Source organism: Epinephelus fuscoguttatus, linkage group LG14 (genome assembly GCF_011397635.1).
Source record: "Epinephelus fuscoguttatus linkage group LG14, E.fuscoguttatus.final_Chr_v1".
In the NCBI taxonomy this organism is placed as follows: Eukaryota; Metazoa; Chordata; class Actinopteri; order Perciformes; family Serranidae; genus Epinephelus; species Epinephelus fuscoguttatus.
Window position 1 is genome coordinate 290968 of NC_064765.1, and position 27979 is coordinate 318946.

Consider the following 27979-nt stretch of genomic DNA (forward strand, 5'->3'; position numbering starts at 1 on the left):
ATAAATCTATACACAGAAACACATGATGCTTTTTATTTTCTCAGCAAATTAATTAAAAATCAAAACAAACTTTTCTGTAATAAATAACCTCAAATACTTCAAATCCAGCTCAGTTAATAATAACAACAATAATATAGACAGATAGATAGATAGATAGATAGATAGACAGATAGATAGATAGATAGATAGATAGATAGATAGATAGATAGATATCCTTTAAATCTGATGAAGAGGGCTATGTTACACTGACACAGGTCCAAGAAATGCTTCAAATACAAAGAGAGCACTTCCTTCAACAACAACAGAATAACTGCAAAGATTTCATTAAGCTCATCCTGGACAATTCGAACAAACGGCTTGATGACCTAACGAGAGAAGACCAAGAACTTAAAATGAGCCTACAGTATACCCAAAACGAAGTTGATACTCTTAAAACTGACAACATCAAACTGTCTGCCGAGTTGAAAACATTGCAGACGGAGCGGCTCAAAGCCAGTGAGGGGCTTCTTTCCTCAGCTACACGGATGGAGTACTTAGAGGGCCAATCTAGAAGGAACAACCTGGTCTTTGAGGCTCTTCCTGAATTACCTAATGAGACCTGGGCTAAGTCGTACGATAAGGTCCGTAAACTAGTGGTGGAAAACCTGAAAATGGGTCTTCAGCATGCCATAGAGATGGAAAGGGCACATCGCACCAGTAAACCAGCTCAGAATGGCAGATCCAGACCAGTGGTGGTCAAGTTCCTCCGTTACAAGGAAAAGCAGGCTGTCCTCACGAAGGCCAAACTCCTCAAAGGTACAGACATCTTCATCAATGAGGATTATACTGAAGCAGTTCGTCAAAGGTGCAGGGAGCTGCTCCCAGCCATGCGAGCAACATGAGAACGTGGGGACACTGCCTACTTAAAGCATGACCGTCTCATTGTCCATCCTGCCAACCAACGCAATGGTAAACCTGATTGAGTAGCCTACACTCTGTCCAGGTGGTCAGTGTTGAATGCTGCTGCATTATTTTGTTTTTATTTATTTTGTTTTTATCTATGGAACTGGACTCATACTCACCGACAGTAGTTACACCCAGGAGAACTTCCATGGGCACTTAGCTTTCAACCCACTGGAAGGGTGTGAAGGTGGAACAGACTTTTTGTATAATGGTTGTTTTGACCCTGATCTGAATGTATTTCGTCCACTAATGGCAGAATCAAAAAAAAATGTTTGTCTTACACTGAAACACAGTTTAATTCTTTGTGTGGAAGCCTCCCTGAGGATTCAATGTCACTTTCAACTTTCCACATGAATATACATAGTCTGCCTAAAAATTATGATCTCCTAATTCACTGCTTATCCTGTTTGAAACATGATTTTATTGTCGTTGCTCTCACTGAGACTTGGCTCTCAGATGATGTAGAATCTCTGTATGATCTGCTGAATTACGCTGCAGTTCACTGTAATAGGGAGGGCAGGACGGGTGGTGTTTCCCTGTTCGTGCACAGTGGCAGCCACTTCATTAACAGAGATGACCTTAAGCATAAAACACAAACTAAGAACATCAAGTCCACATTTATTGAAAGGGAAAAAAAGGAAGAAAAAAGGAATTTGCTGGTAAAGCTACTTACAGGAAATTTAATGGAAAAAATATGACTCCATTTAAAAAACTAATTGATGGTCTATCCTGGGAGATGTATACCCAGATTGATGTAAACCGTGCATACCAAGTGTTTATTGAACCCTTTAATTCTATTTTAGATAAATGTTTTCCATTAGTTACTGCAAAGAAAGCCAGAAAGCAAGACCTTTCTAAGCCTTGGTTTACTAGTGGGATTCAGAAGTCCTTAAAGAAAAAAAAATGTCTCTATAAGAAATTTAAATTAATTCTCCTCTGAGCTGTTTGTGTTGTTGAATTAAAGGTCTCGTCTACCTTTTTATCAGAAACGTCTGTAATTATAAATGAATTATATCAGTATATGACTTGATTATCAGACTGACTGTGGGACTGATGATACAAAGGTCAGAGATAACGTTAACAACCCTTCATTACTGAGGTTGTTTAACACAGATAAACCCCCCAGGACACCAGCAGCAGGACGAGTCTTTATTCTAGAGAGGACTTACAGTGTCTCTGTGTCGAGGACAAAGACAGACGACATGATGCTGAGGGCATGTGTCCTGTTCGCAGTCTGTGTCTCAGCTGCTCGTCGTGTTGACGGTCAGTGTCAGAGGGACGTCAGGAGTCTGTGCAGCTGATGTGTTGGGACATATCAGAGTCCACAGTTACCTTGTCTTTACACCTGTCCCTCTGTCCTGCAGGGGACACTTTATGGAGAGAAGAAGAAGAAGGACATGTCCATCAGGTATGATCGTCTCATTTAACCCTGTATGTAACCTGCAGTTAGATCGTCTCATACAGTGTTAATGTCCTCTGAGTGAAAGGGGGCGGAGCTTCAGATTATCCTGCTGTCTGTGAGTCCTGTCCCACAGCCTGATAATCAATACTGATCAATATTAGTTTATTATTAAATATCAAACCTGTCGACGTATAAGAAAAGTTGAGTGAAAACATGAATTAATTTAAAGGCCTCATACAGACATTTGGTCCAAGTTGAGAGTTCAGTCTGCACACAGACAGATTAGAAGCTTGATGTCATGGTGGTGCAGTGGTTCACACTGTCGCCTCACAGCAGAACTGTTCCTGGTTTGAGCCCTGGGCATGTTCTCCCCGTGTCAGCGTGGGTTTCCTCCAGGTGCTCTGACATGTTCTCCCTGTGTCAGCATGGGTTTCCTCCAGGTGCTCCCACATGTTCTCCCTGTGTCAGCGTGGGTTTCCTCCAGGTGCTCTGACATGTTCTCCCTGTGTCAGCGTGGGTTTCCTCCAGGTGCTCTGACATGTTCTCCCTGTGTCAGCGTGGGTTTCCTCCAGGTGCTCTGACATGTTCTCCTCGTGTCAGTGTGGGTTTCCTTCAGGTGCTCTGACATGTTCTCCCTGTGTCAGCATGGGTTTCCTTTAGGTGCTCTGACATGTTCTCCCTGTGTCAGCGTGGGTTTCCTCCAGGTGCTCTGACATGTTCTCCTCGTGTCAGTGTGGGTTTCCTTCAGGTGCTCTGACATGTTCTCCCTGTGTCAGCGTGGGTTTCCTCCAGGTGCTCTGACATGTTCTCCTCGTGTCAGTGTGGGTTTCCTTCAGGTGCTCTGACATGTTCTCCCTGTGTCAGCGTGGGTTTCCTCCAGGTGCTCTGACATGTTCTCCCTGTGTCAGCGTGGGTTTCCTCCAGGTGCTCTGACATGTTCTCCCTGTGTCAGCGTGGGTTTCCTCCAGGTGCTCTGACATGTTCTCCCTGTGTCAGCGTGAGTTTCCTCCAGGTGCTCTGACATGTTCTCCCTGTGTCAGCGTGGGTTTCCTCCAGGTGCTCGGACATGTTCTCCCTGTGTCAGCGTGGGTTTCCTCCAGGTGCTCGGACATGTTCTCCCTGTGTCAGCGTGGGTTTCCTCCAGGTGCTCTGACATGTTCTCCCTGTGTCAGCGTGGGTTTCCTCCAGGTGCTCGGACATGTTCTCCCTGTGTCAGCGTGGGTTTCCTCTGAGTGCTCCAGCTTCCTCCCACAGTCCAAAGACATGCAGGTTAATTGGCATTCTCGGAACCCATCGGTTGTATTCGGCGTCTGACTTCCAGCAGACGGTCATACAGCCTCTGGGGGCAGACCCCCGATTTTCTGGCATTCCGGTTTGAGTTGGGCGGAGGAGGCGAATTTCTGTTTCTGACTTCCGTTTATATATTAGTAAATATGCTGAACCACTGCGATGGATTCAGAGTTTGCAGTGGTGCCAGTTATGTTCGGCCTTGTTAGTTCACAGCACAGACTGTTTAACCTGGCAACAACTGCAGCCGGCTCAAACGTGATTGGTCAATATCACGCAGACTACAAACAGCCTACAACCGGAAACCAGGGCTCTTACGCTCTTCTTCTGAAGGCAAGATCTCCGGGGTTTGCCTACAGACTTTACATTCACTGAATGCAGAGTCTGTATACAGAGACTAGTTAACTGGTGACTCTAAATTGTCCGTAGGTGTGAATGTGAGTGTGAATGGTTGTCTGTCTCTATGTGTCAGTCCTGTGATAGTCTGGTGACCTGTCCAGGGTGAACCCTGCCTCTCACCCAGTGTCAGCTGGGATAGGCTTTAATTCAGTCATGCAAATTGTTTTATTCTCGCCTGATGTGAAGACGTGATGAGACTCAACATCAGGACAATCACACATAAAGAGACACTCAGGACTCTGTCCATCACATGGAGAAGAAATTTAGGTTTGAATTGAGACTCAGCTCCAGTCTCTTGGACTCTGTCTCTGTTGGACTCTGTCTCTATTGGACTCTGTCTCTGTTAGACTCTGTCTCTATTGGACTCTGTCTCTGTTAGACTCTGTCTCTGTTAGACTCTGTCTCTGGTAGACTCTGTCTCTGTTGGACTCTGTCTCTATTGGACTCTGTCTCTGTTAGACTCTGTCTCTGTTAGACTCTGTCTCTGGTAGACTCTGTCTCTGTTGGACTCTGTCTCTGTTAGACTCTGTCTCTGTTGGACTCTGTCTCTGTTGGACTCTGTCTCTGTTAGACTCTGTCTCTGGTAGACTCTGTCTCTGTTAGACTCTGTCTCTGTTAGACTCTGTCTCTGTTGGACTCTGTCTCTGTTGGACTCTGTCTCTGTTGGACTCTGTCTCTATTGGACTCTGTCTCTGTTAGACTCTGTCTCTGTTGGACTCTGTCTCTGTTAGACTCTGTCTCTGTTAGACTCTGTCTCTGTTGGACTCTGTCTCTATTGGACTCTGTCTCTGTTAGACTCTGTCTCTGGTAGACTCTGTCTCTGTTAGACTCTGTCTCTGTTAGACTCTGTTTCTATTGGACTCTGTCTCTGTTGGACTCTGTCTCTATTGGACTCTGTCTCTGTTGGACTCTGTCTCTGTTAGACTCTGTCTCTGTTGGACTCTGTCTCTGGTAGACTCTGTCTCTGTTGGACTCTGTCTCTGTTGGACTCTGTCTCTATTGGACTCTGTCTCTGTTAGACTCTGTCTCTGTTGGACTCTGTCTCTGTTAGACTCTGTCTCTGTTAGACTCTGTCTCTGTTGGACTCTGTCTCTATTGGACTCTGTCTCTGTTAGACTCTGTCTCTGGTAGACTCTGTCTCTGTTAGACTCTGTCTCTGTTAGACTCTGTTTCTATTGGACTCTGTCTCTGTTGGACTCTGTCTCTATTGGACTCTGTCTCTGTTAGACTCTGTCTCTGTTAGACTCTGTCTCTGTTGGACTCTGTCTCTGTTGGACTCTGTCTCTATTGGACTCTGTCTCTGTTAGACTCTGTCTCTGTTGGACTCTGTCTCTGTTAGACTCTGTCTCTGTTAGACTCTGTCTCTGTTGGACTCTGTCTCTATTGGACTCTGTCTCTGTTAGACTCTGTCTCTGGTAGACTCTGTCTCTGTTAGACTCTGTCTCTGTTAGACTCTGTTTCTATTGGACTCTGTCTCTGTTGGACTCTGTCTCTGTTTGACTCTGTCTCTGTTGGACTCTGTCTCTGTTAGACTCTGTCTCTGTTGGACTCTGTCTCTGGTAGACTCTGTCTCTGTTGGACTCTGTCTCTGTTAGACTCTGTCTCTGTTGGACTCTGTCTCTGGTAGACTCTGTCTCTATTGGACTCTGTCTCTATTGGACTCTGTCTCTGTTAGACTCTGTCTCTGTTGGACTCTGTCTCTGTTGGACTCTGTTTCTATTGGACTCTGTCTCTGTTGGACTCTGTCTCTATTGGACTCTGTCTCTGGTAGACTCTGTCTCTGTTAGACTCTGTCTCTGTTGGACTCTGTTTCTATTGGACTCTGTCTCTGTTGGACTCTGTCTCTATTGGACTCTGTCTCTGTTGGACTCTGTCTCTGTTAGACTCTGTCTCTGTTGGACTCTGTCTCTGGTAGACTCTGTCTCTGTTGGACTCTGTCTCTGTTAGACTCTGTCTCTGTTGGACTCTGTCTCTGTTAGACTCTGTCTCTATTGGACTCTGTCTCTGTTAGACTCTGTCTCTGTTAGACTCTGTCTCTGTTGGACTCTGTCTCTGGTAGACTCTGTCTCTATTGGACTCTGTCTCTATTGGACTCTGTCTCTGTTAGACTCTGTCTCTATTGGACTCTGTCTCTAGTAGACTCTGTCTCTGTTGGACTCTGTCTCTGTTGGACTCTGTCTCTGTTAGAATCTGTCTCTGGTAGACCCTGTCTCTATTGGACTCTGTCTCTGTTAGACTCTGTCTCTATTGGACTCTGTCTCTGGTAGACTCTGTCTCTGTTGGACTCTGTCTCTGTTAGAATCTGTCTCTGGTAGACCCTGTCTCTATTGGACTCTGTCTCTGGTAGACTCTTTCTCAGGTTGACTCTGTCTCTGTTGGACTCTGTCTCTGTCTCTGTTGGACTCTGTCTCTGTCTCTGTTGGACCCTGCTTTGTTGGACTCAGCCTTTGCTTGATTTTTCCTGCAGGACATTTTGGGATCAGATTTTCTCCGACATCCACTGCATCCTCCGTTTGTCTGTCCTGATATGAGTCCATCTCCTACCGTCCCCACCTCAGGTGAGTATATGAGTCTGTCTCTGTGTCCCACTGTGTCTCTGTGTCTCTGTCTCTGTGTGTCACTGTGTCTCTTTGTCTCCTGTCTGTCTTCTGTTCCAGTTGAACGTGTCAAAGCTGCAGATATCAGAGTCATCGCTGCTCTGGGAGACTCTCTGACTGTGAGACAAGTTCAAATCTAAACACAGAAATGTTCCCATTTGGTGTGGACATTAAAGGGTTAAAGATACTTCCTGTGTTTTGTCACAGACTGCTATCGGCGCCAATGGGTCATCCATTTTGGCCACACCGTTTGAATTTCGTCACGTGTCCTGGAGGTAAACAAACATCACAGCTTCAGTGAATCAGCTGATCAACAACTGTTGAGCTGATCATCAGATCATCAAATCATCAGTTCATTAATTCATCAGATCATTAAATCACAGCTCATTAAATCATCAGATCATTAAATTGTCAGATCATGAAATCATCAGATCATTAAATTGTCAGATCATTAAATAATCAGATCATTAAATCATCAGATCATTAATTCATCAGATCATTAAATCACCAGATCATTAAATTATCAGATCATTAAATCGTCAGATCATTACATCGTCAGACCATTAAATTATCAGATCATTAAATTGACAGACCATTAAATCATCAGATCATTAAATCATCAGACCATTAAATCATCAGATCATTAAATCATCAGATCATTAAATTATCAGATCATTAAATCGTCAGATCATTACATCGTCAGACCATTAAATTATCAGATCATTAAATTGACAGACCATTAAATCATCAGATCATTAAATCATCAGACCATTAAATCATCAGATCATTAAATCGTTAGATCATTAAATGATCAGATCATTAAATCATCAGATCATTAAATCGTCAGACCATTAAATTATCAGATCATTAAATTGACAGACCATTAAATCATCGCATCATTAAATCATCAGATCATTAAATCATCAGACCATTAAATCATCAGATCATTAAATCGTCAGACCATTAAATCATCGGATCATTAAATCATCAGACCATTAAATCGTCAGACCATTAAATTATCAGATCATTAAATTGACAGACCATTAAATCATCGGATCATTAAATCGTCAGATCATTAAATCGTCAGACCATTAAATCATCAGATCATTAAATTATCAGATCATTAAATCGTCAGACCATTAAATCATCAGACCATTAAATTATCAGATCATTAAATCGTTAGATCATTAAATGATCAGATCATTAAATGATCAGATCATTAAATCGTCAGACCATTAAATCATCAGATCATTAAATCATTAGATCATTAAATGATCAGATCATTAAATCATCAGACCATTAAATCGTCAGACCATTAAATTATCAGATCATTAAATTGACAGATCATTAAATCGTCAGACCATTAAATCATCAGATCATTAAATCATCAGATCATTTAATAATCAGGTCATTAAATCATCAGATCATTAAATCATCAGACCATTAATTGTCCTCTGTGTGTCCTGTGTCCTCTGTGTCTCCTCTATATGTCCTCTGTGTCTCCTCTATGTGTCCTCTGTGTCCTCTGTGTATCCCCTGTGTGTCCTCTGTGTGTCCTCTGTGTATCCTCTGTGTGTCCTCTGTGTGTCCTCTGTGTATCCTCTGTGTGTCTCCTGTGTGTCCCCTGTCCTCTCTTGTTTGCAGCATTGGAGGATATGGAACGTATCAAAACGTCATCACACTGGCGAGTACGTTACTTTATTTTACTCAGATTGATTTTTAAAGAAAACATGCTACACGTCAATAATTTTCAGGGTGACCTGTTTTTTCATTTCAGGATGGCCTGTGTTTTATTTCATGTTATACAACAGTGCAATCTGATTGGTCGAGAGACAGTAAAACTGTGATGATATTGGAGTACAACATCACAGTTATTTCACTGTGTATGTATCACTCCGCCTCACAGCTGATTACAATCAACAATCAAATCAAAACTGACGGTTAGTGTCAGTTAGGTCAGCAGTTGCGTTGTAGGCTAATTAATTCATCCACTGTCAAACAGCCAAAAATATGGATTTATTTCCTAAAATAAGTTTTGAATTGAACTATGAATGGTCATCAGAGGAAGATGAGGGAGAGGAGAAGCTGAATCCATCTGAGCACACATCCAGGTTTGTCAGTGTTTCATCAGCGGAGCTCAATGACTTGGAGAAAAGCAACATACTGTCAGATCAGAAGGCAGAGTCGGCTGTGCCTGTGAAGCCACAGTCCACCATGCAGTCACCACAGACTTATTTCACCGGCTGCACAATGAATGGAAACATGCAGATAAATGTGTGTAAAGAGTAAATGCCTGGCGCACCATGTCTGCGTTACATAGCAACGGTGACAGTGGAGTCCTGAGGGAACTATTTTTGTTGGCGGAAGACAAATAAAATGCTTAAATTATCTATTTTGTCCTCATTTTTCAACATTTCTTAATCAGCCTTGCTTATTTAACTGTTGAACTGTTGTATAAAAGCAATATCACACTCGAGCTCGTGATGTTGTACTGTGAGGCCTGCGGCCTCTTACCTACGACCGAATCACAGCCGTGATGATATCACAGTACAACATCACTCCCTCTTGTGTGATATTGCTTAAATGACCTGTGTTTTATTTCATGATGACCTGTGTTTTTATTTCAGAATGACCTGTTGTTTCATGTCAGGATGACCTGTGTTTTATTTTATGATGACCTGTTGTTTCATTTCATGATGACCTGTGTTTTATTTCAGGATGACCTGTGTGACCTGTGTTTTATTTCATGATGACCTGTTGTTTCATTTCATGATGACCTGTGTTTTATTTCAGGATGGCCTGTGTGACCTGTGTTTTATTTCAGGATGGCCTGTGTTTTATTTCATGATGACCTGTGTTTTATTTCAGGATGGCCTGTGTTTTATTTCAGGATGACCTGTGTTTTATTTCAGGATGACCTGTGTGACCTGTGTTTTATTTCAGGATGGCCTGTGTTTTATTTCAGGATGACCTGTGTTTTATTTCATGATGACCTGTGTTTTATTTCAGGATGGCCTGTGTTTTATTTCATGACGACCTGTGTTTTATTTCAGGATGACCTGTGTTTTATTTCAGGATGGCCAGTGTTTTATTTCATAATGACCTGTGTTTTATTTCAGGATGACCTGTGTGACCTGTGTTTTATTTCAGGATGGCCTGTGTTTTATTTCATGATGACTTGTGTTTTATTTCAGGACGGCCTGTGTGACCTGTGTTTTATTTCATGATGACCTGTTGTTTCATTTCATGATGACCTGTGTTTTATTTCAGGATGACCTGTGTTTTATTTCATAATGACCTGTGTTTTATTTCAGGATGACCTGTGTTTTATTTCATGATGACCTGTGTTTTATTTCAGGATGACCTGTGTTTTATTTCATGATGACCTGTGTTTTATTTCAGGATGACCTGTGTTTTATTTCAGGATGGCCTGTGTGACCTGTGTTTTATTTCAGGATGGCCTGTGTTTTATTTCATGATGACCTATGTTTTATTTCAGGATGACCTGTTGTTTCATTTCAGGACGACCTGTGTTTTATTTATCAGATATGAGTCACTTAACTGTTTGATCATGTGGTCGTCCAGATATCTTTAAACTCTTCAATCCCAACCTGCTGGGTCCGTCACCTGTGTGGACCTTCCACGGCCAGCCAACCACCATCAACCAGACCGGATTCAACTTCGCCGTCACTGGCCACAACACGCTGTAAGACTCCACCCACTCACACCATCACTATTTCAGTGGTCCTCAACTGTGTTCATATCAATGGCCCTTGAAGTGACACACATCAGATAACCAACCCCTGTTTGATGAGGTTTCTCTTTAGGAACATCCGTCTGAAAAACAGGTCTGTTGTCAGATTCAAGACCAGAATGAGCAGGTAGCTGTGGAGGAGGTGAAACCTTTGATCAGAGCAGTTGCTCTCATGACTCTCACTGTGTTCACCTCTACACTGAATTAAATGGTGACAATTAACTTTTATTCATTTATCTGAGACCACCTGGAGCTCTGAAAGGACCCCGGGGGATCCTCTGACCCCTGGTTGAGAACCAGTGGTTCATGTTATATCTGTAGTTTTTAGTTGGAGCAGCAGGTCATCAGCTCGCTGTGTTGGCTGGTGGGTCCACAGAACTTTACCCATCTGTCCCCATCTGTCCCCCCGTCACATTAAAGACATGAGGGCAGCAGAGGACAGACTTAAAGACATTTCCGTCATAAACTGAGGCAGAAAATTAAACAAGTTGGTGCATAAACATTCACCAGAACACAGGAAATGACATGTTTCATACTCAAACCTTTCTGGTGCAGGAGCCCACCCCACCTTTTATCAGTTACAGACAGATTACAGTCTGGTTTATGTAAACAGTGACACCATGTCATGAAGTAAACAATAAATAAATTATAACAATTAAAGATAATTGTCATGTTGCAGCTGTTACAGAGTTCAGACTCTGACAGTCTTCATTATCTTCTTCTTCAGTTCAAACATCAAAATAATTTAATTATCACAGTAAATGATATAATGGTGTTTAGTGTTTAGTGTGTGTGTGTGTGTGTGTGTGCGTGGGTGGGTGTGCGTGTGCGCGTGTGCGTATGTTGATCTGCAGGAATGTCTCAGATCAGATCAGACACATGATCGACACCTTCAGGTCGTACCCGGTGAGTCTCTGCGTTCTGTTTTTGAGATGATGAATGTGTTTACTTCCTGTCGTGGCGTTCACGGTCAGCTGGTCTCTGTCAGGGTCTGAACTATGACGAGGACTGGAAGGTGGTGACGATGCTCATTGGCATGAACGACATCTGTGACTACTGCAAAGACAAAGTAAGACAAGTCGCTCAGACAGAGTTTAATATGAATGTGTTTATGTGATCATTGTTATTATATGTCATTTTTTAGTTTTCTCTTTAACAATATTAAAGGTGAATGTTTCAGATCAAGTTTCCTGATGCTCTGCTCTGTTCATTATTTATCTCTATCCATGTTGTGTATTTCAAACTCTGCATTAATAAAAACATAAACAACATAAACATGATTGTGAGCAGTTTAAATGTGTGTGTGGGGTCACCACTCTGTGACGTCACTGTGTGTTTGTGTTCACAGGTGAAACCAGGGGCGAAAATCCCATTTCGTAGTTGGGGGGGAAAATAAACAGTAAAATTTTAGAGAATAATTCCGGGGGGGGGGGGGGGACAAGGAAAAAAAGTTGTAGCCTGTCTTTTATACAACATCTTTTACCGCAATTTGACGGTTTAATCTTTTCTCTATCTCTCCAACAGGCAGGCATAGGACCTTTCTTAGCACTGGCTGAGTCCACCTGCACATGTCCAGATTTAAAACAAAATGATTGAAAGCAAATTAACATGTACACATCGACAACAGTCAGGTGCACCGTGTTGTCCAAGGTGCTGAGTGGATCCGTCCTCTCTGGCTGGCTGCAGCAGCAAACCGTTTTGTTTGGTTTTTTTTTCATTTTTTTACCGGCAGTGAGATAAACATTTCCTGCAATTAAACTGGTGAACTGGTTTATAAACAGTGTGCTGTGAGATCTGCCGCTGCACACCTCACAACCGTGCGTAATAATCGCTGGTAATGGCTGCTCCTCGTCAGTTAAACTGCACGTCTGTCATGTTTGTCTCACTGACAGGTGGAGAGCTTACAGATATTTTGCTTTTGAATAATGCAGGAGAAATGTTGCAGACAGTTTATATTATCAGTCTGGGCCTGGGGCTTGTTGTAACAGTAAATGGGATGTGTTGTAACTTGTGTAAGTTAAACTGTGTCTGTGTGAGTGAACATCTTACCCCGCTGTGCACGATGTGGACTGCCGGGTCCAGCCACACGCTGCTGCTGCTGCCAAGTACTAACTGCTGCTAGCCCCGCCCGCTGGAAAGAGTGTGGGATATACCACTACTAGGAATGGGAGGGGGGGACTAAATCTTTTAAGATTTAAATAGCACATTATTGCGCGATTACAATGAGCACCACTTACATTGTGCTTTTAATAAATACTACTGCACTGTTCAAAAATTATTAATTGTGTCTCAAATGATTCTAGGGGGGTACAGCTTTATTGAAGGGGGAGTCATGTCCCCCCTGCCCCCCCCGGGATTTCCGCCCCTGGGTGAAACACATCAGGTACAGTTCTCCACCAGCGTCTGTCTCTTTAAATCTGATGCATATTAAAAATTAAAAAGTGTTTCCTCCCCACAGTCTGACTTCAATGGTTTATGATAATTATGAGACACAAAACTGTACAGGTTAACATTCAGCCTTTAAATTTACAGAAATAATCAAAGAGAGATGAAGGGTTGTGTCAGAGTGTAACAGTGAGCCTCCTCCTCTTCCTCACAGACTCTGTTCTCTCCGGACCGTTTCATTCATCACATGACAGCAGCTCTGAACATGATGATGGACCAGGTGACACGTCATCACTCACAACGACATCACACATCAACAAATATAATAAATACTAAAGTCCAGCTGCTCAGAGTACACAATTACATTCAGTAGAAATACTCAAGTACTGTACTCACTGTGAAACTTCAGTTAAAGGCCCGGTCTCTTTTACAAACCCAGTTTAGCTCCACATTCAGACAGGTAAAGGCCTGTCTCTATTAGACGCCTGGTCTGGTTTGATATAGAAGATCTTTGGTTGTTGTTTTTACCTCAAAATGTGTTTCTGTTCCTGGATTACTCTGTAACTCATTCATAATCCTTCAGTCTGTAAGAGTCCTCACATCAAAACAATCAGAAGGGAGTGAAATAAAAATTGATCTGAGCTGTGAGATTGTTTTAACAGGATAGTGTTTTAACAGGATAAAGTCTTTAGCAGGATAAAGTGTTTTAACAGGATAAAGTGTTTAACAGGATAAAGTGTTTAACAGGATAAAGTCTTTTAACAGGATAAAGAGTTTAACAGGATAAAGTGTTTAACAGGATAAAGTGTTTTAACAGGATAAAGCGTTTAACAGGATAAAGCGTTTAACAGGATAAAGTGTTTAACAGGATAAAGTCTTTTAACAGGATAAAGCGTTTAACAGGATAAAGCGTTTAACAGGATAAAGTGTTTTAACAGGATAAAGCGTTTAACAGGATAAAGTGTTTAACAGGATAAAGTCTTTTAACAGGATAAAGCGTTTAACAGGATAAAGCGTTTAACAGGATAAAGTGGTTTAACAGGATAAAGCGTTTAACAGGATAAAGCGTTTAACAGGATAAAGTGTTTTAACAGGATAAAGCGTTTAACAGGATAAAGCGTTTAACAGGATAAAGTGTTTAACAGGATAAAGCGTTTAACAGGATAAAGCGTTTAACAGGATAAAGTGTTTTAACAGGATAAAGTCTTTAACAGGATAAAGTGTTTAACAGGATAAAGTCTTTTAACAGGATAAAGCGTTTAACAGGATAAAGCGTTTAACAGGATAAAGTGTTTTAACAGGATAAAGCGTTTAACAGGATAAAGCGTTTAACAGGATAAAGTGTTTTAACAGGATAAAGTCTTTAACAGGATAAAGTCTTTTAACAGGATAAAGCGTTTAACAGGATAAAGTGTTTTAACAGGATAAAGCGTTTAACAGGATAAAGTGTTTTAACAGGATAAAGTCTTTAACAGGATAAAGTCTTTTAACAGGATAAAGCGTTTAACAGGATAAAGTCTTTTAACAGGATAAAGTGTTTTAACAGGATAAAGTCTTTAACAGGATAAAGTGTTTTAACAGGATAAAGTCTTTAACAGGATAAAGCGTTTAACAGGATAAAGTGTTTTAACAGGATAAAGCGTTTAACAGGATAAAGTGTTTAACAGGATAAAGTGTTTTAACAGGATAAAGTCTTTAACAGGATAAAGTCTTTTAACAGGATAAAGCGTTTAACAGGATAAAGTGTTTTAACAGGATAAAGTCTTTAACAGGATAAAGTCTTTTAACAGGATAAAGCGTTTAACAGGATAAAGTCTTTTAACAGGATAAAGTGTTTTAACAGGATAAAGTCTTTAACAGGATAAAGTGTTTTAACAGGATAAAGTCTTTAACAGGATAAAGCGTTTAACAGGATAAAGTGTTTTAACAGGATAAAGCGTTTAACAGGATAAAGTGTTTTAACAGGATAAAGTCTTTAACAGGATAAAGTCTTTTAACAGGATAAAGCGTTTAACAGGATAAAGTGTTTTAACAGGATAAAGCGTTTAACAGGATAAAGTGTTTAACAGGATAAAGTGTTTTAACAGGATAAAGCGTTTAACAGGATGAAGCGTTTAACAGGATAAAGCGTTTAACAGGATAAAGTGTTTTAACAGGATAAAGTCTTTAACAGGATAAAGCGTTTAACAGGATAAAGTGTTTTAACAGGATAAAGTGTTTAACAGGATAAAGTCTTTAACAGGATAAAGTGTTTAACAGGATAAAGCGTTTAACAGGATGGAGTGTTTAACAGGATGAAGTGTTTAACAGGATAAAGTCTTTTAACAGGATAAAGTCTTTTAACAGGATAAAGTGTTTTAACAGGATAAAGTGTTTAACAGGATAAAGTGTTTAACAGGATGAAGCGTTTAACAGGATAAAGTCTTTTAACAGGATAAAGTGTTTAACAGGATGAAGCGTTTAACAGGATAAAGTGTTTTAACAGGATAAAGCGTTTAACAGGATAAAGCGTTTAACAGGATAAAGTGTTTTAACAGGATAAAGCGTTTAACAGGATAAAGTGTTTTAACAGGATAAAGTCTTTAACAGGATAAAGTCTTTTAACAGGATAAAGCGTTTAACAGGATAAAGCGTTTTAACAGGATAAAGCGTTTAACAGGATAAAGTGTTTAACAGGATAAAGTGTTTTAACAGGATAAAGCGTTTAACAGGATGAAGCGTTTAACAGGATAAAGCGTTTAACAGGATAAAGTGTTTTAACAGGATAAAGTCTTTAACAGGATAAAGCGTTTAACAGGATAAAGTGTTTTAACAGGATAAAGTGTTTAACAGGATAAAGTCTTTAACAGGATAAAGTGTTTAACAGGATAAAGCGTTTAACAGGATGGAGTGTTTAACAGGATAAAGTCTTTTAACAGGATAAAGTCTTTTAACAGGATAAAGTGTTTAACAGGATAAAGTGTTTAACAGGATGAAGCGTTTAACAGGATAAAGTCTTTTAACAGGATAAAGTGTTTAACAGGATGAAGCGTTTAACAGGATAAAGTCTTTTAACAGGATAAAGTGTTTAACAGGATAAAGCGTTTAACAGGATAAAGTGTTTTAACAGGATAAAGTCTTTAACAGGATAAAGTGTTTTAACAGGATAAAGTCTTCAACAGGATAAAGTGTTTTAACAGGATAAAGTGTTTAACAGGATGAAGCGTTTAACAGGATAAAGTCTTTTAACAGGATAAAGCGTTTAACAGGATAAAGCGTTTAACAGGATAAAGTGTTTTAACAGGATAAAGTGTTTAACAGGATAAAGTGTTTTAACAGGATAAAGTGTTCTAACAGGATAAAGTGTTTAACAGGATAAAGTGTTCTAACAGGATAAAGTGTTTAACAGGATAAAGTGTTTTAACAGGATAAAGTGTTTAACAGGATAAAGTGTTTAACAGGATGAAGTCTTTTAACAGGATAAAGTGTTTAACAGGATAAAGTGTTAACAGGATAAAGTGTTTTAACAGGATAAAGCGTTTAACAGGATAAAGTGTTTTAACAGGATAAAGTGTTTAACAGGATAAAGTGTTTAACAGGATGAAGTCTTTTAACAGGATAAAGTGTTTAACAGGATAAAGTGTTAACAGGATAAAGTGTTTTAACAGGATAAAGTGTTCTAACAGGATAAAGTGTTTAACAGGATAAAGTGTTTTAACAGGATAAAGTGTTTAACAGGATAAAGCGTTCTAACAGGATAAAGTGTTTTAACAGGATAAAGTGTTTAACAGGATAAAGTGTTTTAACAGGATAAAGCGTTTAACAGGATAAAGTGTTTAACAGGATAAAGCGTTTAACAGGATAAAGTCTTTTAACAGGATAAAGCGTTTAACAGGATAAAGTGTTTTAACAGGATGAAGTGTTTAACAGGATAAAGTGTTTTAACAGGATAAAGTGTTTAACAGGATAAAGTGTTTAACAGGATGAAGTCTTTTAACAGGATAAAGTGTTTAACAGGATAAAGTGTTAACAGGATAAAGTGTTTAACAGGATGAAGTCTTTTAACAGGATAAAGTGTTTAACAGGATAAAGTGTTAACAGGATGAAGTCTTTAACAGGATAAAGTGTTTAACAGGATAAAGCGTTTAACAGGATAAAGTGTTTAACAGGATAAAGTGTTTAACAGGATGAAGTCTTTTAACAGGATAAAGTTTTTAACAGGATAAAGCGTTTAACAGGATAAAGTGGGGTTGTGTTGGAATGTCAGGAGCTGTAATCCGTTCTGATGTCTGTCAGAGTTCGATCAGATTAATGATTAATAATTGATACATTATCTGAAGCCAGATTTTATACAGAAATATTCAGACTGGTTTAAATCAACAGTCTGGTTGTATTTCCTGATCTTTGCTGAGGGACAGTTTGTTGTGAAAGAATTTAAAGCCTGTGTCAAATACAGGCCTGTAGAGTTCAGTGATTACAGTAAACAATATCCCGGGGCTACTAACTGAAGTTTTACAGTTGTGAGTATATGAGTTCAGAGCTCAGTGAAATCATGAACTCAGATTAATGCTGTCATTAACAACATGTTGATCAAAAGACAACTTCATCTGTCCCCAGTTATGTCATAAAACATGATACACAGTAAAGACAGGTTCAACTCTTCACCTGAGACACGTCTGAATACTGTCAGTGTGAAAGTTGACTGTTCTTCAGTTTGACTGAAACTCTCAGATGTGACAGACAGAGACAGGAAGTGATGTCACTGAAGGTGCTCCTCTGGTTTCAGATCCCCAGGACCATCGTCAACGTGGTGCAGATTCTTCCCATGAAGCCTCTCAGAGAAGTTCAGAGACCCACTCTGGGCTGTCAGCTGCAAAGGTTACCTTATATTAACCTGTTTATACCTGTCCTCACCTGTCTTTCCTCTCCTCACCTGTCCTTACCTGTCCTCACCTGTCTTTAACTGTCCTCACCTGTCCTTACCTGTACTCACCTGTCCTTGCCTGTCCTCACCTGTACTCACCTGTCCTCATCACCTGTCTTTAGTTGTATTCACCTGTCCTCACCTGTACTCACCTGTCCTTGCCTGTCCTCACCTGTACTCACCTGTCCTCATCACCTGTCTTTAGTTGTATTCACCTGTACTCACCTGTCTTTAACTGTCCTCACCTGTACTCACCTGTACTCACCTGTCCTCGCCTGTCCTCACCTGTACTCACCTGTACTCACCTGTCCTCGCCTGTCCTCACCTGTACTCACCTGTCCTCATCACCTGTCTTTAGCTGTATTCACCTGTCCTCACCTGTCTTTAACTGTCCTCACCTGTACTCACCTGTCCTCATCACCTGTCTTTACCTGTACTTACCTGTACTCACCTGTCTTTACCTGTACTTACCTGTACTCACCTGTCTTTACCTGTCCTCACCTGTCTTCAACTGTCCTCGCCTGTCTTCAACTGTCCTCACCTGTCCTTACCTGTCCTCACCTGTCCTTACCTGTCCTCACCTTTCTTTACGTGTCCTCACCTGTCCTTACCTGTCGTCACCTGTCTTTACATCACGCCAATCAGAAAATCTGTACTATCCCTTTTTTTTAAAAAAAAATCTAATAATCTGTTAATCTGATACCCTAATAATCCAACAGTGCAATAATCTTGTAATCTAATAATAAACAGTGTGATAATATGATAATCAAATAATCCCACAGCGTGATAATCCAATACCCTAATAATCCAACAGTGTGATAATATGTTAATCTAATAATCCAACAGTGTGATAATATGTTAATCTAATAATCCAATAGTGTGATAATCTGATAATCTAATAATCCAATAGTGTGATAATCTAATAATCCAATAGTGTGATAATCTAATAATCCAACAGTGCGATAATCTGATAATCTAATAATCCAACAGTGTGATAATATGTTAATCTAATAATCCAACAGTGTGATAATCTGATAATCTAATAATCCAATAGTGTGATAATCTAATAATCCCACAGTGTGATAATATGTTGATCTAATAATCCAACAGTGTGATAATATGTTAATCTAATAATCCAACAGTGTGATAATCTGATAATCTAATAATCCAACAGTGTGATAATCTGGTAATCTAATAATCCAACAGTGTGATAATCTAATAATGGGACAGTGTGATAATCTGATAATCTAATAATCTAACAGTGTGATAATCTGCTGACAGGAAATTTTGCTCGTGTCTGGTTAAACCTGAAGAAAACTCCACTGAGCTGACGGAGCTGCTGCAGGTGAACCTCCAGTTCCAGGTGAGGTCATGAACTGAAGATAATACTGTTAATCCTGACAATAATCCATCAATTTTAATCTGTGTTCAGCCCTCAGGGAACATCGTGGTGATGTCGTTCTGCTCTCTGATTTTTCTTGTCAACAGAGCAGATTAACGAAGCTTCTGAGCGGAGATCGTTTCTTCAAAAAGGACTTTGCTGTTGTTCTTCAGCCTTATTTAGAGACGGCCGGTCCTCCCAGACTTCCTGTGAGTCTCACATTTAACAGGATGTATCTTTAATTATTTACTCAGAGAGGAGACTCTGCTGCTGGTTTATTATTTTCATTCACAGATGTTTTCATAACTTCTCATCGGATGGTGCGACACAGACACACAAAGTTTTACCCAGTGATTAGAAGCTGTGCTCAAACACTGCTGAAGACATCTGACCTGACTCAGCCTGAAGGGGGCGCTGTAATTACCGTCTTTAATCACATCTCCTACACCTTAATGAAACCTGCTACAGACACATTGTCTGTGTGTCTGTCTGTCTGTCTGTCTGTGTCTGTCTGTGTGTCTGTGTGTCTGTCTGTCTGTCTGTCTGTCTGTCTCTTACCTGTCTGTGTGTCTGTCTCTGACCTGTCTATCTCTTACCTGTCTGACTGTCTGTCTCTTACCTGTCTGTGTGTCTGTCTCTGACCTGTCTATCTCTTACCTGTCTGACTGTCTGTCTCTTACCTGTCTGTGTGTCTGTCTCTGACCTGTCTGTCTCTTACCTGTCTGTCTGTCTGTCTGTCTGTCTGTCTGTGTGTCTGTGTGTCTGTCTGTCTGTGTGTCTGTCTGTCTCTTACCTGTCTGTGTGTCTGTCTCTTACCTGTCTGTGTGTCTGTCTCTGACCTGTCTGTCTCTTACCTGTCTGTCTGTCTGTCTGTCTGTCTGTCTGTCTGTGTGTCTGTCTGTCTCTTACCTGTCTGTGTGTCTGTCTCTTACCTGTCTGTCTGTCTGTCTGTCTGTGTGTCTGTCTGTCTCTTACCTGTCTGTGTGTCTGTCTCTTACCTGTCTGTGTGTCTGTCTCTGACCTGTCTGTCTCTTACCTGTCTGTCTGTCTGTCTGTCTGTCTGTCTGTCTGTCTCTTACCTGTCTGTGTGTCTGTCTCTTACCTGTCTGTCTGTCTGTCTGTGTGTCTGTCTGTCTCTTACCTGTCTGTGTGTCTGTCTCTTACCTGTCTGTGTGTCTGTCTCTTACCTGTCTGTGTGTCCCTGCAGGACGGGTCGATGGACCTGAGCTTCTTCACAGCAGATTGTTTCCACTTCACAGTGAGGGGCCACGAGGAGCTGGCTAAGGGACTGTGGAACAACATGGTAACTGATGATGAAGATGAAGATTTATAACGACTGTTATTAATATTTTACTGATGTTTGTATCAACACTTTGACTTCATTAAATATTCTGTAGAGTTTACTGATGAAACTTTACATCACTGAATTCACTCGACATCTTCATCTACATCTACATAAAGTTTTTTGTATCGTGACCTTCGGTGGGTCGTCTTTTGTCTCAGTTTCAGCCTGACGGAGCCAAAGAGAAGATCAAGACATTTTCAGAGCCGGTAAAACTCATCTGTCCATCAAAGGTAGCACATGTTCAACATATTTCTATGTCTGTGTTTGGAGAAAATAAAGTTCTTATTAGGGACTGTTCTGTATTTATCGGGGGGGTCTGCAGTGTGACCCTAACCCTCCACCATTAATCACTTATTAGCTAGTTTAACCTACATGTATGAAACTTGGCAGGCTTATGTAATCCTCTGAGACGTACAAAAAAGCCTCTTGGTGGCATGCTCTAAACCCAACAGGAAGTTGGCCATTTTGAATGTACTTGACCAAACCTTGGTCCGTCCCACCCCAAGACCTTGAAGATGAAAAGTTATCAAAAGCTTGAGTTTTCGTCAATGCGTGTGACCGTGGGACGGCGTCAAAGTTAGGGGTCTCGCCACTAAACAGGAAGTAGTTTATAACTCCAGCATACATGGTCCAATTTTGGCCAAACTTCACAGGATTGATGACAGTCCAGCCCTGAACACATCTACAGAGGAATTTTGAATCACCGCCATAGCGCCACCTTCTGGCAACAGAAAGTTACTTTATACATTCTTTGATGTCCCGCTTCTAGCAGGTTAATCAGACCCACCTCAAACTTGCTGGTCTAAGTCCTTAGACCTTGATGATGCTTAAAAATGAAGCTCTTGAGTTTTCATCAAACGCTGTCACCGTGACGCCGCCTTATTCCCCACTAAACACGATGTTGTTTTGAAGGGACACAGGATGCTTGAAAACTCACCAAACATGGCATACACATCACAGGTTGCAAGTCCTGATGTCTGATGTGAATTTTGTGCTTTGATGCACCAAGATGGCTCAACAGCGCCCCCTAGAATATTTCAATTAAGCAGCCCCCGAAGCTGATTTGACCTGCATGTAAGAAGCTTGGTAGGCACCTGTAACACTCTAAGACATACAAAAAAGCCTCTTGGACTTCAAACCTTGGTCTGTCCCACCAAAATGACTTCAAGAACAAAAGTTATTAGAATCATGAGTTTTCGTCAGTCCATGTGACTGTGGCAAGACGTTTAATGTCCATGTGTCGCCAAAAACAGGAAGTGGTTTGTAACTCCAGCATTCATGTTCCAATCTTCCCCAAACGTCACAGAATTGATGACAGTCCCGCCCTGAAAAGATCTGTATGTCAATATTCAGTATAGAGTACAGTGCCACCTAGCAGCGACAGGAAGTATGTCTTTTCAGACACGTATTTTTTCATTTACCTGACATTCACATGCTGTGGTTAAAAGGACATATATACGAACAAGCCATATCATTAGAGCCGGCATCCTGCCAGCCCCCCCGAGTTGCACGAAGGTGCGAGGGCCCGTTCATCGCTGCTTGCAGCTTTAATTTTGAATAGAATAACATAAAATGTGTGTTTATTTCTTTCGGGGTCTGTGAGGAGCGTTCCCGAAACTGATCTTATTCTGTGTATAGCTTGCGAGGTTTGAATGTGCCTCAGTTGGCGTGCTACTAATTTCTGGGGTTTATCGCCTATCTCAAATTGCATCTGTTTAATTCTATTTAACTGCTTATTGACCTGAGAGGATAAAATTGCATTATATTCTTTTCACAGGGAGATTATCATACTCGGGATGTTGGGGTCTGGTGAGACTCAGTTTGAGTTCTCTCATTCGGTAATGGACTCGTCCAGTTCCGCTGATCTTTTTTCTGACTGTTTTTTCCTACCTGTTACATAAGAAATGATGTTGCCTCTGAGCACTGCCTTAATAGCTTCCCATAATGTCGAGTCATCAACATCTCCTGTATCATTTGTAGGTATAATTTCAGGCCAACCTTTCTGACATATATTTCAAGAAGCTTTTATCTTTTAAGATTGTGTTATCAAATCTCCAAGCACAAGCGCTCTTACGGTGGTTAAATCTAATATCAAGGGACACTGGAGCATGGTCACTTATCAAAATATTATTGAAATGCAAGGTTACTACACTGGGAATCATTTTAGTGGGTCTAACAGCATGAAGTCGATCCTTGAGTAAGAATTATGTACTGGGGAAAAAAAGAGTAGGCTCTAGTGGCGGGGTTATTTATGTAGCCTCCAACAAGGTTTAGACTGTACGTTATGTTTTTTAGCACCTCACTGGATTTACTATTCACTGGTGTTTGTCTAAAGAGGCATCAATTATACAGTCGAAGTCGTCCCCCATTATAATGTTTGTGTCGCCCCCATCTGGAATTCCATTCAAAACTGTTTGATAAAATTATGGATCATCAAAGTTTGGACCGTAGATATTTACCAAGGTTACTGGGAAACCATTAAGTGTTCCTGATACAATTATGAATCTGCCATTGGGATCCTCAATGGTACATCTGTGATCAAATGATGCGTTTTCCTTAATAATAATAGCTACTCCTCTGGCCAATGTGTGTCTCTTGTAGATAAATGACATCAGCCTTTAAGCTTTTCAAATGTGCCAATATTTTCCCTCTCTTTGCTGGATGGTGCAGGCCTCTGACGTTCCAGCTCACAATTCTTGCAACATCCCCATTATTTGAAGACATAACAAGCACTCATATTCATGTGATAAGCATACATTACACCTAAATATGCTGTAGAAGTTCCACCATTGTAGTACAAGAACACCTAAAGAACAAGAATGTATTAGTGTCCTCCGGGGCCCTCTGCTTCTCCTTCCCTCCCCTCTGAGAACGAACATCACCTAGATCTAACCTGCGAGGCTCATAACCTCCCATAATAACCTGTGCCTGTGACCGCCCCTCCCTTACCACGAGAATCGTAAACAAACTGTCCATGTGCGTTGAGACGCCATAGCTGGAGTCAGTCGTGACCTGCATCGGGATTCAGCTGTTCTCTGTACCTTTAACTGGGGCATCCATCTACCGTGGTACTTTATGATCGTCTAGGAACTCATTCGGATTGGTGAATGAGCGTCTGTCTGAGCCGACCAACACCACAAACGTCGTTGTATATCTGAAGCTGCATCTCAGCTCCGCCGCTCTGCATCTGGATCTGATGCTGTCGAATCGCTGCCGTTGCTTCATTACCGCTGGACCCAGATCTGGGAAGGTCCTGTGAAGAGAGTTTCAGGATGTGCTCCTTGACTGGGTCATGATGGATCCGTGCAATGATTTTGTGGGGAGGGCCATCAGCTGCAGCTGCAGCTGCCCTGCGTGTGCAGTCAACTTTTGCAGGTTTGCTGGGCGTTGGTGGCTTAGTGGATAGAGCAGACGCCCCATGTACAAGGCTGTTGCTGTGGGTTGTTTTTCGGCACCTTTAGCTTTGGTAGTTTTCCCCATTGCCTCTGACTGTTGCTATCAAGTTTTCAAAGGTTATTCTCGTTAAATTGAGTTTTTAAATTGTTTGACTTGTATGAGGGAGCGGAGCCTCACTTGAACACGTCTATCTCATCTCAAAATCTCAAACTGAGCATTTTTTCTTTAAAAAATCAGCAGTAAAATAAAAAACTTAAGTCCATCCCCAGCGTTTAAAATTAAACTGGACATGACTCCCTCTGTAAGCACCCCCCCCCCCCCCCCACTAAGATAAACAATGAACAGTCCCTGAGGACAGGTTGTCTTCTGTCTGACAGGTTGTCTTCTGTCTTCTCCAGGAACATCCCTTCATCTACACCAGAGCCCGGGTCGAGTCATCTGCTCCAACACTGGGACATTTGTCCGTGATGTGGACGTCTCTGCTCTTAGTGTTGGTCCTGTTTGATAATCATCTGTAGTCTGAGCCCTGTGAGCCGACGATTCGATTCCCACTGACTCTATAAACACTCAGAGAACTCTACAGGTGTTAGGTAGACCACAGAGTTCTGCTTGACTCAGTTTATTCTCAGTGGATCAGTTTACTCCTCATGATTTAAGGGGATGGTGTCCTGGTGAGTCCACCCTGTGTGTGCTGCACCTCACAGAACACCAGTTATATTCATAACCTCCTGATTTTATTTTATCAGTACTTTGAATAATATATGTTTTATTAATATGAATCATCTCCTGTGATCAGATATAACTGACAATGATTCTGACATCTGATGAAAATGTTGAAAATTCAATAAAAATAACTCCAAACTGAGTTTTAATGTTTCCTGGTGGTTTATATGTCGTCTGAGATCATTGTCCTGATGTTAAAGTGAGACCTGACAGATTGTAGTTTACAGACTCTGATTGTAGTTTAGAGACTCAGATTGTAGTTTAGAGACTCAGATTGTAGTTTACAGACTCTGATTGTAGTTTAGAGACTCAGATTGTAGTTTAGAGACTCATAGTTTAGAGACTCAGATTGTAGTTTACAGACTCAATTTGTAGTTTACACACTCAGATTGTAGTTTAGAGCCTCTTTGGGATCGTCCTGTTAAAACCATCCAAACTCTCTCAGCTCATTCACTCTGTCAACATGTGTCTCAGGTCAGTGTGCTGGGTGAGTTCATGTGTGTGGTGTTTACATGTCTGACATGTTCCAGGTTTTATGTCGACACTGATTTAAACAGCAGTGGATTAAATGTCTGTCACACATGCGGTCTTGCTGTACCTGCGTACACAGGTGTGTTCAACACACAGAGTGATGTCACTGAGTAAGATATAAATCAGTTTCTGTCTCATGACGTCCCCAGAATGGTGTTGTGTATATTGAAGTGTGTATCTGTGTACACTGGGAGATACTCAACCCTGTGATGTGAATGTTCTCAGACTTATCTCAATAAACTTCAGACTGTGGATCAATCAGTTAAATGATCAGTGATATTGATTTGATCGATCACTGACCGATCGCAAATGTAACATGGTGAGTGCATTTACCCAAGTACTGTACTTCATTACAGCCCTGAGGTACAGTTACACCTGTGCTTTACATCCCTGTAGTAAATATTGTACGTGTTTGTTCTTTATGTGTTGATCAGTTTTTATTATTTTGGAGACTCAGATTATCCATAAAAAATATAGGCTAAACGATGAATTCTCCACCTGCTGAACCATGACAGTGATGAACACATTAATAATAATAATACATTTTATTTATTTGTTTAGTACTCAGATATTTCACGAGTAAGGAACAATCATAAAATAAAACATCAGTAATTATAATAATCATAATATCATGAAACAGGCTGGTCTGCTTTATGAGTACTTTTACTTTAAATACTTAATTATATTTGTGGTGACGTTACTTTAACTTCAGTAACAGATCAGAGTACTCTTCTTCTTCTTCTTCTTCTTCTTCTTCTTCTTCTCTGTACCTACAGTCTGTGGTGCTGCAGTACCGGTGTGTGGCCGCGGGCGGCAGCAGAGTGACTGTTTACAGCAGCTGGCAGCACGAGCTCCTGGCCGTTAGCAGTTAGCCGTTAGCCGTTAGCGTGGTGGAGTGTGGACAGAGTCAGACAGCAGGGAGGAGGAGGTCGCTGCTGTAGTTTGTTTTTTTGTGACTAAACTCAGAGAAAAGTGTCGGGTGGAGCAGCTGACGGTGTGTCGGTGACCCGGTGACGGACTACAGACTCTCCGGTACCGACTTATTGATATTAAAGTGTCGATCGCGGCGGAAAACAACAACATTTAGCTAACAGTTAGCTTCAGGAGCTAGTCGGCTAACTTTAGCTGGCTAACGAGGTCCAGCCCAGAAGTTGTTTAGCAGTGGATGCGGTCTCCTCCTGAGCTCCTCACCAACTTTCTGCGGGACAGGAGGACAAGGACCAAAGAGTCACACTGGATTTAACACCGAGCGCTGGTAGGAAACTAGCAGGATGTCCACTGAGGTCGGCTCGGGTCTGACAGCGGCCAGCTCCGGAGCTGCGGAGGACCAGAACCAAAACAAGTCCGAGGAGACTCGACATGAGGAGGGCGACATGAAACCCCAGAGAGGGGACCCGGGGGACAGTCGAGGCTCGGAGGCGGACACACACAACAAGTGCGAAGAAAACGATAAAGAAAACGATGAAAGCGGCGGCGGCAGCGCGGCGGAGCCGACAGGTGAGGCTGTGAAGAGCAAAGTTGTTGAAGCTCCTCCACCCAAAGTCAACCCGTGGACCAAGAGGACCACAGGACGGGTCCCGAGCAGCAGCAGTGTGGGCTCCAGCTCTCAGGACAAAGGTGAGGAGGGTTAACTTAATGTGATGATGATGAAGGTAGTGACAGTGACAGTATGGTGTCAGCTCACACACACATGCAGCAGCAGTGTTAACGTGTCTCTGCAGCTCTGACAGCCTCCTGCTCTCTCTCTCTCTCTCTCTCTTTCTCTCTCTCTCTCTCTCTCTCTCTCTCACACACACACACACACTTTAATCTGATCCACACTTTATTGAAACACTTATTAAATGTTCAATCAGGTGGCCGGAGCTGAATGTCAGGAGGTGTTGATGGTGGCATGTCTGTCCCATCCCCCCTCTGCTGTGCTCGGGTTGCTCCTGAGTACCACGTGTTGATTCTGACAACTGCTCAACTTTTAGCTGCAACCAGCTAACAGAGCTTCACCCTGCTCTGACGGAGGGTGGGTGGTGTTGGTGTGACACGGCACACAGCCAGAAACAGTCCGAGTCCACACACAGCCTCGTGTTTAATCTGTGTGAGGGTATAAAGTGAAGCTAAGGCTAACTGCTGCTGTACAGACACGTTCCTCATGTCCAATGGCCTGTCAGCCTGCAGGTCCTCCTCCCACCTCCTGCTGCTCCGCTCCGTCACTGCTGACACTCAGTAAGGTGCTCCAACAGGTGGGACACCCACTACAGGTCAGGTTAGGGCTGAAATAATTTAATACAACTATTGTTTTTATCATGTTTCATCAGCGAGAAATAAGACCTAAAGATTTATAAGGGACTGTTCGTCATTAATGAGAGGGGGGGGGTGCAAATTGGTGAAGGCATGTCAAATAATTACTTTAGCTCTGGGGAGGGACTCGTGTTTTTTATTTTGGCTCAGAGGGGCACAAGAAGTTAAACAGCTATATTTGGTGTTTATTTCACTGCCGATTCTTAAAAAATGACTTTGAAACAGTAAAAAAGAAAAAAGATTTGTAATTAAAAAAAATCCGTTTTTAAAAAGTCATTTTTTTATTTATTAGTTTTTTTAATACATTTTTGAAAAAGGTTTAAATGTGTTTTTTTTTAAGAAGGAAGTTTTTTTTATTTTTTAAGAAGTAATTTTTAATGAGAATTTTTATTTTTTTTTTTAAGATTTTCTTTTTCAATTTTTAAAACGCTTTAAAAAGCCATTGTTAAAGAAAACAGGACAATTTTTATAGAAAACATTTTTCTTTAAAAAGCACCCAAATATTTATCACACACATCAGGTGCCACAAACACTTCACACTTAACCAAGTCTGATCTTAAAATATTATATTTCATCAGAATCACTTTATTTTACATTTCATTTAAAATGTTGCTAAAAGGTGGAGGCATGTCAAACAGTTTT

At 41.2% G+C, this 27979-nt stretch overlaps 2 protein-coding genes across 2 annotated transcripts in view; both read left to right on the forward strand.

Moving 5' to 3' along the window:
- Positions 1-524: 524 nt before the first annotated feature.
- si:dkey-177p2.18 (phospholipase B1, membrane-associated) lies at positions 525-19167 on the forward strand. The gene is made up of 14 exons (XM_049596409.1): positions 525-795; positions 2056-2205; positions 2307-2350; positions 6498-6588; positions 6688-6746; positions 6835-6902; positions 8272-8315; positions 10213-10333; positions 11236-11287; positions 11370-11450; positions 12981-13046; positions 17532-17623; positions 18951-19032; positions 19102-19167. Exons 1-14 carry the CDS (start codon positions 525-527, stop codon positions 19165-19167), a joined length of 1287 nt encoding a protein of 428 aa, XP_049452366.1.
- Positions 19168-25895: 6728 nt separating this feature from the next.
- Positions 25896-27979, forward strand: part of larp1b (La ribonucleoprotein 1B) — a 53480-nt gene continuing 51396 nt past the window's right edge. Inside the window, exon 1 of the mRNA XM_049595801.1 lies at positions 25896-26662. Within this exon, the coding sequence (XP_049451758.1) occupies positions 26317-26662 (346 nt within the window). The 5' untranslated portion in view covers positions 25896-26316. The remainder of the gene's footprint in view (positions 26663-27979) is intronic.

What these genes read in the sequence shown, in the direction of transcription:
- si:dkey-177p2.18 (XM_049596409.1), top strand. Translation starts at nt 525, where the DNA reads ATGGAGTACTTAGAGGGCCAATCTAGAAGGAACAACCTGGTCTTTGAG. An exon ending in AGCTGCTCGTCGTGTTGACG is followed by an intron (nt 2,206 to 2,306) that starts GTCAGTGTCAGA and finishes TCTGTCCTGCAG; the next exon opens with GGGACACTTTATGGAGAGAA. An exon ending in ACACCTTCAGGTCGTACCCG is followed by an intron (nt 11,288 to 11,369) that starts GTGAGTCTCTGC and finishes GGTCTCTGTCAG; the next exon opens with GGTCTGAACTATGACGAGGA.